The 12218-nt window shown below is 51.3% G+C and overlaps 1 protein-coding gene across 1 annotated transcript; it reads left to right on the top strand.

The window, feature by feature from the left end:
* Window positions 1–19: 19 nt before the first annotated feature.
* LOC308245779 (heat shock 70 kDa protein 1) lies at window positions 20–2469 on the top strand. The gene has a single exon (XM_080663568.1). It carries the CDS (start codon window positions 265–267, stop codon window positions 2188–2190), a length of 1926 nt encoding a protein of 641 aa, XP_080519694.1. The 5' UTR covers window positions 20–264; the 3' UTR covers window positions 2191–2469.
* Window positions 2470–12218: the final 9749 nt, after the last annotated feature.

Genomic DNA, 12218 nt, shown 5'->3' with positions numbered 1-12218 from the left:
CTCGATGGGGAATTATAAACTCAGCGCCCGCCGCGGGGCAGCAGCGAGCCCGCCCCGGCCTGCCTTCTCCGCGATCTCCTCGCTAGTGGTCCCGACCCCGCCCTCCGCAGTCCCGCAGCTCCGAGGACCGGCCTCCGCAGCCCGCGGTCAGTCTCCCGCTTCGGAAGAGACCGAGCTTCTCGTTCCCGTCGCGGGCCCGGCCGGGTCCGCCGCTTCCAGGAAAGGCCCGAACCTCAGCGCGCGGCGAGAGAGCAGGGCGCCGGCATGGCTAAAACCACGGCCATCGGCATCGACCTGGGCACCACGTACTCGTGCGTGGGAGTCTTCCAGCACGGCAAGGTGGAGATCATTGCCAACGACCAGGGCAACCGCACCACCCCCAGCTACGTGGCCTTCACCGACACCGAGCGGCTCATCGGGGACGCGGCCAAGAACCAGGTGGCGCTGAACCCGCAGAACACCGTGTTCGACGCCAAGCGGCTGATCGGCCGCAAGTTCGGCGACTCGGTGGTGCAGTCGGACATGAAGCACTGGCCGTTCCAGGTGATCAGCGACGGGGACAAGCCCAAGGTGCAGGTGAGCTACAAAGGGGAGACCAAGGCGTTCTTCCCCGAGGAGATCTCGTCCATGGTGCTGACCAAGATGAAGGAGATCGCCGAGGCGTACCTGGGCTACGCGGTGACCAACGCGGTGATCACCGTGCCGGCCTACTTCAACGACTCGCAGCGCCAGGCCACCAAGGACGCTGGGGTGATCGCGGGCCTGAACGTGCTGAGGATCATCAACGAGCCCACGGCGGCCGCCATCGCCTACGGCCTGGACAGGACGGGCAAGGGGGAGCGCAACGTGCTCATCTTCGACCTGGGTGGGGGCACCTTTGACGTGTCCATCCTGACGATCGACGACGGCATCTTCGAGGTGAAGGCCACGGCCGGGGACACCCACCTGGGAGGGGAGGACTTTGACAACAGGCTGGTGAACCACTTCGTGGAGGAGTTCAAGCGGAAGCACAAGAAGGACATCAGCCAGAACAAGCGAGCCGTGAGGCGGCTGCGCACCGCCTGCGAGAGGGCCAAGAGGACCCTGTCGTCCAGCACGCAGGCCAGCCTGGAGATCGACTCCCTGTTCGAGGGCATCGACTTCTACACGTCCATCACTAGGGCGCGGTTCGAGGAGCTGTGCTCAGACCTGTTCCGGGGCACGCTGGAGCCCGTGGAGAAGGCTCTGCGGGACGCCAAGCTGGACAAGGCCCAGATCCACGATCTGGTCCTGGTGGGGGGCTCCACCCGCATCCCCAAGGTGCAGAAGCTGCTGCAGGACTTCTTCAATGGGCGCGACCTCAACAAGAGCATCAACCCGGACGAGGCGGTGGCCTACGGGGCAGCAGTGCAGGCAGCCATCCTGATGGGGGACAAGTCTGAGAATGTGCAGGATCTGCTGCTGCTGGACGTGGCGCCCCTGTCGCTGGGGCTGGAGACAGCCGGAGGCGTGATGACTGCCCTGATCAAGCGCAACTCCACCATCCCCACCAAGCAGACGCAGATCTTCACCACCTACTCGGACAACCAGCCGGGGGTGCTGATCCAGGTGTTCGAGGGCGAGAGGGCCATGACGAGGGACAACAACCTGCTGGGGCGCTTCGAGCTGAGTGGCATCCCACCGGCCCCCAGGGGCGTGCCCCAGATCGAGGTGACCTTTGACATCGACGCCAATGGCATCCTGAACGTCACAGCCATGGACAAGAGCACCGGCAAGGCCAACAAGATCACCATCACCAATGACAAGGGCCGCCTGAGCAAGGAGGACATCGAGCGCATGGTGCAGGAGGCGGAGAAGTACAAAGCCGAGGACGAGGTCCAGCGCGAGAGGGTGTCTGCCAAGAACGCCCTGGAGTCCTATGCCTTCAACATGAAGAGCGCCGTGGAGGACGAGGGCCTCAAAGGCAAGATCAGCGAGGCCGACAAGAAGAAGGTGCTGGACAAGTGCCAGGAGGTGATCTCCTGGCTGGACTCCAACACGCTGGCGGAAAAGGAGGAGTTTGAGCACAAGAGGAAGGAGCTGGAGCAGGTGTGTAACCCCATCATCAGCGGACTGTACCAGGGGGCGGGTGGCCCAGGAGCTGCTGGCTTTGGGGCTCAGGCCCCCAAAGGGGGTTCTGGCTCTGGCCCCACCATTGAGGAGGTGGATTAGGAAGCCTTTCACAGATTGCTCATGTTTGTTAGGAGAGGGATGGGATGCAAGGCTTTGCATTATTGCCTTAAGTATTTGCCTTTCAGCAACTCTGAACTTTGGGGATTGTTTGCAAAGTTGAACTGTGTGTTTTTGTGAAGTTATGAACTTGCTTTTTTCCCCTTGGTGAAACGTAGAGATGTGTTTATACTGCCATCTTTTGTCCTTTTTTGTAATACTCATACCAAACTCGTTTTTTTCCCAACTGTTTACTTCAAAGTAAATAAACTCAAAATAAGTTGAGCGATGTCCTGTCTGCCTCTTTTATTTTGAGATCAGAAGGGTCTGCACAGTTTGTGTTTTTTATAAAATCTAAAATCAATGGTAATTTTTCTCTTAGAAAAGGTTAGGAATCTGAACAAATAAGAGTATTAATTGCATTGTGATCTCTTTCTTTTAGACAAATGGTATTCTTAGATTAAAAAAAATAATAAGCCCTAACCGGTTTGGCTCAGTGGATAGAGCGTCGGCCTGCGGACTGAAGGGTCCCAGGTTCGATTCTGGTCAAGGGCATGTACCTTGGTTGCGGGCACATCCCCAGTAGGGGGTGTGCAGGAAGCAGCTGATCGATGTTTCTCTCTCATCGATGTTTCTAACTCTCTATCCCTCTCCCTTCCTCTCTGTAAAAATCAATAAAATATATTAAAAATAATAATAATAATAATAAAACCTGCTTGGAGGCAGCCGATCAATGATTCTCTCATCATTGATGTCTCTATTCCTCTCCCTTCCTCTCTGAAATCAATAAAAATATTTTTTAAAACAAAAATAATAAATAAATTAAACCTGTTTATTTACAGTGGGTTGAGTTTGTGGGTCCCCAAAAAATAAGGGCTACTGGCATGGGTTCCTCAAGATGGGTGGAGAGGTTTGACCCCATGTAAGGGTGGTCTCAAAAGGGACTTGGGGTTATTCCCCAAACAGGCAGAGGAGAGGCAGTTAGATGGAAAGGTCATGGCTAGTAATTTCTGTAAATACATCTGATATATCGAAGCCCTGATATTTAATCTGGATTCAACATCAAAGAGAAAGTGAGGCTTAAACTAGCAGTCAGGAGATGTGAGTTCAAGCGCTGGCTTGCTCAGTCATGCACAAGTGCATTAGCCACTCTGATCCCTACTTATATTTATTTTATTTTTGTTCATTCTCACCTGAGGAAATTTTTTCATTGATTTTTAGAGAGTGGGAGGGGGGCGAGAGAGAGAGAAACATGATTTGAGAGAGACACATCAATCAGCCCCCTCCCACACGTGCCCCAACCAGGGCTGGGGATTGAATCTGCAACCCAGGTACTTGCCTTGACCAGGAATCAATCCCGAGACCCTCCAGTGTGCTGGCCCACGCCCTAACCATTGAGCCACACAAGCCAGAGCTACGTCTTATATTTTTAAAATGAAAGGGTTTGGCTGATGCCTCAGCTTATAGTTACTTATGAAAGGATGCTGAGATAGAAATGCCACATTTCTAGCAGTAGTTAACTATATTCTAAGTGTACTGCTGAGTACCTTAGAGAGGTGTCATTGAGAATTAGGTGCCTGAGCAAGGACTCCAATGTTTTAGTGCTTTTATGTGCCACGTACTGGGGCCTTTTATGTTTACTAACCCTCATCCCACCACACTGAGTTTAGGTAGTATTTGACTTTCACGGGTGGGCACATGGGGAAACTTAAAAGTACTGGCTTACCTAAAATTATTTAAAGGTTAAAAATAAGCTCCAGTTCAGTAAAGATGTTGAACCTGGACTCCTACTCAGGTTTTACAGGCTTTTGCCATGCTGCCCGAGCCCACAGGGCTTGTTTGTGCATGCCTGGTTCTGGGTTATGCCTAGGTTTCACAACCAGCACCCCTTTTACCTTCACTCTGTACAGTCCTAAACCATTATGCCAGGTAAGCAGTAAGATTGATGACCATATTTTGGTATTCACTCATTTAGAAGAGAGGGAGAAACTTGCAGTCCTACACTGGGAAGTCCTTTAAAGGCTTCCTTCCCTTGAAGATGCTTCACGTCCCAGCTGCTTGTATCCTAGAAGTAGTCTCCTCCACAGCCTCCTTGTTGGAAAAGGCCTGGCACGATCCTTAGGCTTGGGCAAAGAGCCCCTTTAACAATCATTTGCATTTGGGGGTTACAAAGATGTTTTAGAACTAGATTGAGGTAATAGTTGCACAACATTGTAAAATGTACTAGGTACCACTGAATTGTACACTTGAAAATGTGTTTTTAAAAAAATATTTTTAATTGATTTCAGAGAGGAAGGAAGAGGGAGAAATAGAAACATCAAAGATGAGAGAGAATCATTGATCGGCTGCCTCCTGCACGCCCCCTACTGGGGGTTGAGCCTGAAACCCGGGCATGTGCTTTTGACCAGAATCGAATCTGGGACCCTTCAGTCCACAGGCTAAGACTCTATCCACTTGGCCAAACCAGCTAGGGTGAAAATAGTTATTTTATGTTATGTGAATTTCACTTCAACAATAAATAGAGTAAAAAAAAAAATTGTATCAACATTCCATAAGAGCACTTTGTGAGTTTATGTGTACCTCAAAGCTAACCAAGCTTTTCACTAAATACTTGCCTTTGAAGAAAATCCAGTATCATGGAATGGCACATACAGGTAGACTTTCCTTTGTAGGTTTGTAACTGGAAATCTAAGAGGTGCTTAGGCTTCCAGGCTAGCTTATAAAAAAGCACAGTTAACATTCAAAGTACTTGAACTCTCCAGTGGGCACTTAGCCACTCATAAATCAGTCTTCCTGGGGATATGCATTTGCAACAGGACCCTCAGAACTGCAGGAGCATCTGTGACTGTCACTGCAGACAACAGTGACTTTTCAAGCCAGCTTGGGGTGGAGGGAGGGAGGGGGCTGGAACAGGATAGAGATGGCCAAGGACCTACCAAACACCTTTGTTAAGAAATAGAGCTTGGGCCCTAGCTGGATTGACTAGGTGGATAGCGTTGGCCTGCAGACTGAAGGGACCTGGGTTCCATTCCAGCCAAGGGCATATGCCCGGGGTTGTGGGCTTGATCCCCCGTCGGGGGCATGCAGGAGGCAGCCAATCAATAATTCTTTCTCATCATTGATATTTCTCTCTCTCTCTCTCTCGCCCTTCCTCTCTGAAATCAATAAAAATTATTTTGAAAAGAAGAGAGAGAGATAGAGCTTGGCCCTAGCCAGTTTGGCCAGTGGATAGAGCGTCGGCCTACAGAGTGAAGGGTCCCAGGTTTGGTTCCTGTCAAAGGCACATGCCTGGATTGCAGGCTCGATCCCCAACAGGGGGCATGCAGGAAGCAGCTGATCAAAGATTCTCATCATTGATGTTTCTATCTCTCTCTGCCTTTCCTTTCCTCTCTGAAATCAATAAAAATATATTAAAAAGAAAAAGAAATAGAGCTTGGGGAAATCTGAAATAACCTTGGAGAAAACAACAGTTCCTAGGGCTAGATCAGTCAAGGTTATTGAGTAGGTGTTTTATTATGAAATAAATATAGCCCAGCTAGTGTAGCTCAGTGGTTGAGTATCAAGCTATGAAGCAGGAGGTCACAGGTTCAGTTCCCAGCAGGGCACATGACCCAGTTGTGGGCTCAATCCCCAGTAGGGGGCATGCAGGACACAGCCAATCGATGATTCTCTTTTATCATTGATGTTTCTATCTCTCTCCACCTCTCCCTTCCTCTCTGAAATCAATAAAATATATATATAAAAAATAAATATAAAATGTTATTGCCTGCATAGACTAGCACTGAGTACTTTGCAAATAATCACTTTGGCTCTGGCTAGTGTGGCTCAGTTGGCTGGAGCATCATCTGGTGTACTGGGTAGCTGAGGTTTTGTTTCCCAGTCAGGGCACATACCTTGGATGCAGGTTCTGTCCTGGTCAGGGGCATGCAGGAGGCAACCCATCAATGTTTCTCTGTCTTAAAAAATCCTGTATAATAAAGCCTAATATGCAAATCGACCAAACAGCGGAACGACCAGTGGAACGGCCAGTCGCTATGACGTGCAGACCACCAGGGGACAGAAGCTCAATGTAGGAGCTGCCCCCAACCCATAGGCCCCAGGCCAGCCAAGGCAGGCGCCCACAGGCCACCCCCCATTGCCCTGCTGGTCGCCCCACAGATCAGCCCTGATCACCGGCCAGGCCTAGGGACCCTACCTGTGCACAAATTTCATGCACCAGGCCTCTAGTTATTAATAAACACACACACACACACACACACACACACACACACACACACGAAAATCACTTTGAGCCCTAGCTGATTTGGCTCAGTGGATAGAGCGTTGGCCTGCGGACTAAAGGGTCCCAGGTTCCATTCAGGCCAAGGGCACATGCTGCGGTTGCGGGCTCCATCCCCCCAGTAGGGGGCCTGCAGGGGGCAGCCAAGCAATGATTTTCTCTCATCATTGATGTTTCTATCTCTCTATCCCTCTCCCTTCCTCTCTGAAATTAATAAAAATATATTAAAAATACAAATACCTTTGTAAAAAAACACTACCACTTAAAAAAAAATCACTTTGTGCCAAAACCGGTTTGGCTCAGTGGACAGAGCGTCGGCCTGCGGACTGAAGGGTCCCAGGTTCGATTCCGGTCAAGGGCATGTACCTTGGTTGCGGGCACATCCTCAGTGGAAGGTGTGCAGGAGGCAGCTGATCAATGTTTCTCTCTCATCGATGTTTCTAGCTCTCTATTCCTCTCCATTCCTCTCTGTGAAATATCAATAAAATATATTTAAAAAATATTTTTAAAAAATCACTTCGTAAGCTCAAGGAGGCTGAGGGAATTGTAGCATTCGCAAGGAGGTTCTACGTGCCATCCCTGGAGGAGGTGATGTTTTGGGTAGCAAAAGAATTGTGGGAGGTGCTGTGCCTCAAGAAAGAAGTTATTGCCCTAACCCGTTTGGCTCAGTGGATAGAGCATCGGACTGCGGACTGAAGGGTCCTGGGTTCGATTCCGGTCAAGGGCATGTACCCTGGTTGCGGGCACACCCCCAGTGGAGGGTGTGCAGGAGGCAGCTGATCGATGTTTCTAACTCTCTATCTCTCTCCCTTTCTCTCTGTAAAAAATCAATAAAATATATTTAAAAAAAAAAAAAAAAAAAAAGAAAGAAGTTATTGTAGGTGATGAAACAATTTTAAAATCGAATACCTTCTCTGATTCTTTTTTTTCCCCACCCCACCCCCCCTTCCCTGATTCTAATCTCAGCTATCTCCCTATACCAGCCTTCAGAAGGCAGGTGGCTATGGTAATGCGGCTGATTTCATATGCCTTTTGAACCAAGATATTGCTTTATTAGTAACTTATATACTTACTGTTAGTCCTGATATTTAACAGGCTTCCATTATCAAAAATGCAGAAAATAACCAGGCCCTACTGGCTGGCTCAGTGGTTGAGTGTTGACCTATGAACCAGGAGGTCACTGTTTGACTCTGGTCATGGCACATGTGCGGACTGTGGGCTGGATCCCCAGTGTGGGGCTTGCAGGAGGCAGCCAATCAATGGTTCTCTCTCATCATTGATGTTTCTATCTCACCCTCCCTTCCTCTCTGAAATCAATCAAAATACATTTTTTAAAAAATGTATAAAATATACCCAAACAAAATCCTATCTAATAAAGAGGGAATAAGCTAATTGACCATCACTCCATCACAAAGATGGCTGTACCCACAGCTGAGGCCAAGTTCCCATAAGGAGCCTTAACGAGCAATCAGCAGGGACCTGAGGCTATGCCCTCCCCCACCCCTGTGGGGCTTGACAGGGGGCCTCAGGCCGCACCTCCCACCTGGTGGGGCTTGACAGGGGACTTCAGGCTGCACCCCCCACCCAGCAGGGCTTGATTGGGGACCTCAAGGTGTGCTTCCCATCCTGATGCTGGGCTAGGGGACCTCAGGCTGCTTTCCCCGCCCCAGCGCCAGGCTGGGGGACCTCAGGCCACGCCCCCCACCAGGTGGGGCTTGACAGGGGACTTCAAGCCCCACCCCCCCCACCCCGGCACAAGGCCGGGGGACCTCAGGCTGCACCACCCGCCCCAGCACCAGGCCAGGGGACCTGAGGCTGCACACCCCTGCTTGGCAGGGCTTGACAGGGGACCTCAGGCCATGCTCCCCACCCAGTGGGGCTTGACGGGGAACCTGAGGCTGCACCCCCCTGCTGGTGGGGCTTGACGGGGGACCTGAGGCTGCACCCCTCTGCTGGTGGGGCTTGACAGGGGACCTGAGGCTGTGCCCCCACCAGGTGCCGAGCCGGGGGACCTGAGGCTGCGCCCCCCTTGCCTGTCAGGTCTTGATGGGGGACCTCAGGCCATGCTCCCACCCAGCGGGGTTTGACAGGGGATCTCAGGCCATGTCCCCCACCTGATGGGGCTTGACTTGGGACCTCAAGGCACACCCCCTCCCCCCGCTCCGGTCTGGGCTGGGGGACCTCAGGCCACGCCCCCCGTCCTGGTGCCAGGCCTGGTGAGGCTACATCCCCTCCCTGGCGGGGCTTGACAAGGGTGGGACTAGCCAGGTCTGGATCTAGCCCAACGGGGGGGGGGGGGGGGGTGCGGGGGCGGCCGGGTCTGGGTCTCATGCAATTTTGAGGCACATGTGGGTGGACGGGGACTTGACTCTGGGTCCCATGGTGCGCCCCAGACTCCAAAAGGAGGAAAGTTTTCATATACATTTTACTAATTTTCTTTCATCTCTCACACTTCTATTATAGAGAAAGGGCAAATAGCAATATTATTCCCTCTAATTATTCCCCCTTTTTAAAAATATATTTTATTGATTTTTTTACAGAGAGGAAGGGAGAGGGATAGAGAATTAGAAACATCGATGGGAGAGAAACATCGATCAGCTGCCTCCTGCACACCTCCCACTGGGGATGTGCCCGCAACCAAGGTACATGCCCCTGACTGAAATCGAACCTGGGACCCTTCAGTCCGCAGGCCGACGCTCTATCCACTGAGCCAAACTGGTCAGGGCTAATTAATCCCCTTTTAATGTGCACGAATTCCATGCACCGGGCCACTAGCTATTTTATAAATGTGAAAGAAGTGGGCTTTTGGTTAAAAGAGGAAACTGGGCTATTTCAGGTGAAGAGCACTGCTGGCGATTTCTCAGGGGCGAGCCTTACTGTAGGAGTAAGCACCCATAGCTATCATCCTCCCCACTAACTGAGCGCCCTCAAGCAGCCGGACCTGTGCAGTTCAGTGGGACAGCACGGCTCATTAAGAAGGCTGGGCAGCGGAGACCCGGAGCGGGCACCACGGGAAGGGGTGGGGCTGGCCCACAGGTGGGGCGGGTCCAGAAGAGAAGAACCACTCCCAAGGGCCTTCGACCTCCGAAGGTCCCAAGGGAACAGGGTGAGGTGGCGGTGGGGAGAAGCCAGCGGCCCCAGCCCCAGCCGGGCACGCTCGCTGGGGCCGTGGGCACCTTCCATTCCCCGTCTGGCCACCCTATTCCTCTGGCTTGGGTGAGTTACAAAACTTCCCAGTGGTTTTGTCTGATACACTAGCTAGTGCGAGAAATAAAGATCTCCTTTTTCTCGGCTTCTTTTTATGTTTTCAGGGGAAAAAAACTAAAAAAACACAAGACCAAGCCCTAGCCGGTTTGGCTGGGTGGATAGAGCGTCAGCCTGCGGAATGAAGGGTCCCAGGTTTGATTCTGGTTCCCTGACATGCCCAGGGCTTGGTCCCCAGTGGGAGGCATGCAGGAGGCAGCCAATCAATGATTCTCTCCCATCATTGATGTTTCTATCTCTCTCCCACTCTTCCTTCCTCTCTGAAATCAATATATATATGTTTTTTTAAAAAACCACACACACACACACACATACACACACACACACACACACACACACAAGACGGGGCCAGCAGCTTGGTGGCAAGCACGCGGGGGCGGGGGTGGGGCGGAGGCAGGGGGGTAGATGGGGGAAGGCGGCGGGCGGAGGCTCCTGGGGCTTTCCGGCTGGGCCAGGAACTTTCTGGAGTGTTCTGGCCTGGCAGGCGGAAACTGACTCCTAGCACATGCCTCTACAAACAAACTGGGCCACCCAAGACTCCCTACCCCCAACCCTCCCTCAAACATAAAGCTGAGTCATGGCTCTACAATTAATTCCCAGGGGATTCTGTGAGCCCTGAGCCAGCGGCCTCCCCAATCCTGTTAGCAGGGAAGGGCAGGCGGGGCTGGGAGAAGCTGGGACGGGGGGGGGGGGGGGGGGGGGGAGCTTGTGGGGATTGTCCTAAGTCAAACCTTACTAGGAGGGGAGACCTGGCTGGTCACTAGATACCAGCAGGGTGCCCCTAATGCACACGTCTCTGAAAATTTCCTTTTCACTCCCTTCTCTCATGGCTATTTTTAGAGAAAGAAGCCATTGAGCCAATGTGCCAGTATTGGGAGGATTTCAAATAGGGAGTGTAAGGGCGTGTAGGCTCAGTCACTGGTTCTGTGACTACCTGTCTGTATGACCAGACCAAGCCTCTGAACTCCCATCCTATGTGCTCATCTTTGAAAGGAAAAGATTTGGCTGAATGTCCTCTGCCTAGAAAGCTTAAGATCGTCCCTACAATAAACCAGAAGCAATGCCATTGTCCTAGTACAGTCCCCAGCCTTGTAAGTGCCTCAATAAGAATGATTGAGAGGTCAGACCTGAGAATAGGGGACCCCCAACAAAGGGAGAAGGCAGCAACTTTTGAACACTATTTCACAGGCACTACACTAAAGGCCTTATAATCCTATCAATCATATTTTTACCATCCTGTGAAACAGATGTTAACTCTATTATAGAGATATAGAGGCCCAGGGGTCCCTCGGCCTGGCCAGCGATCCAGCTGATCGGGACCCTTTCACCCAGTCCCGATTGGGGCCGATCAGGGCCGGCTGGCCAGGGGAGGGACCGTGGGAGGTTGGATGGCCACAGGAGGTTGGCTGTGGGAGTGCACTGACCACCAGGAGGCAGCTCCTGCAATGAGCCCCTGTCCCCTGGTGGTTAGTGCGCATCATAGGGACTGGTCAACCGGTCATAATGGTCGCTTAGGCTTTTATATATATAAATAGAGATGTGTAATTTAGTTAACTTCTGAATACTTAATTGCTAAAAAATGAAAAACTTCAACAAGGAAGTAGTGTTCAGATGCAAACTCAGGTCTCCCTCATCCCAGGTTTTTCTCCCCCATGCTGCCAGAAGTCCACAGGGTTTCTAGGTCATTGAAGTTAATTGAAGTCTTTGCCATTTGGTTAAAAATGTTTGACTCTAGCCCAGCTGGTTGGTTCAGTGGTTGAACCATGAACCAAGAGGTTACAGTTCAATTCCCAGTCAGGGCACATGCCTGGGTTGCAGGTTTGATCCCCAGTAGGGCGTGCAGGAAACAGCCGGTCAATGATTTTCTCTCATCATTGATGTTTCCCTCTCCCTTCCTCTCTGAAATCAATAAAAATATATTTTTAAAAACTGCTTGGCTCACCCCACGCCCTAACCGGTTTGGCTCAGTGGATAGAGCGTCGGCCTGCGGACTGAAGGGTCCCAGGTTCGATTCCGGTCAAGGGCATGTAACTTGGTTGTGGGCACATCCCCAGTAGGGAGTGTGCAGGAGGCAGCTGATCGATGTTTCTCTCTCATCGATGTTTCTCACTCTCTATCCCTCTCCTTTCCTCTCTGTAAAAAAACAATAAAATATATTTTTAAAAAAAACAACTGCTTGGCTCACCCTTAGCTGGTCTGGCTCAGGGGATAGAGCATCGGCCTGCGGACTGAAGGGTCCCAGGTTCGATTCAAGTCAAGGGCACATGCCCGGGTTGCGGGCTTGATCCCCAATAGGAGGCGTGCAGGAGGAAGCCAATCGATGATTCTCTCTCATCATTGATGTCTATCTCTCTTTCCCTCTCCATTACTCTCTGAAATCAATACACTTGATCTTAGCCAAAAGGCCGAGAAGCGATTCTCTGAAATCAATAAAAAATTTTTTAAAAAATGCTTGGCTCGATAGTTTGCTAGGAGAAACCAAGATGGC

Source organism: Plecotus auritus (genome assembly GCF_963455305.1).
Source record: "Plecotus auritus genome assembly, chromosome: 4".
Classification (NCBI taxonomy): Eukaryota; Metazoa; Chordata; class Mammalia; order Chiroptera; family Vespertilionidae; genus Plecotus; species Plecotus auritus.
The sequence above is the reverse complement of the archived record's forward strand: the minus strand, read 5'-3'. Positions and strand labels throughout refer to the sequence as shown.

Bases quoted from the DNA above. Each gene is read 5' to 3' on its own strand.
- LOC308245779 (XM_080663568.1), top strand. From the start codon at position 265: ATGGCTAAAACCACGGCCATCGGCATCGACCTGGGCACCACGTACTCG.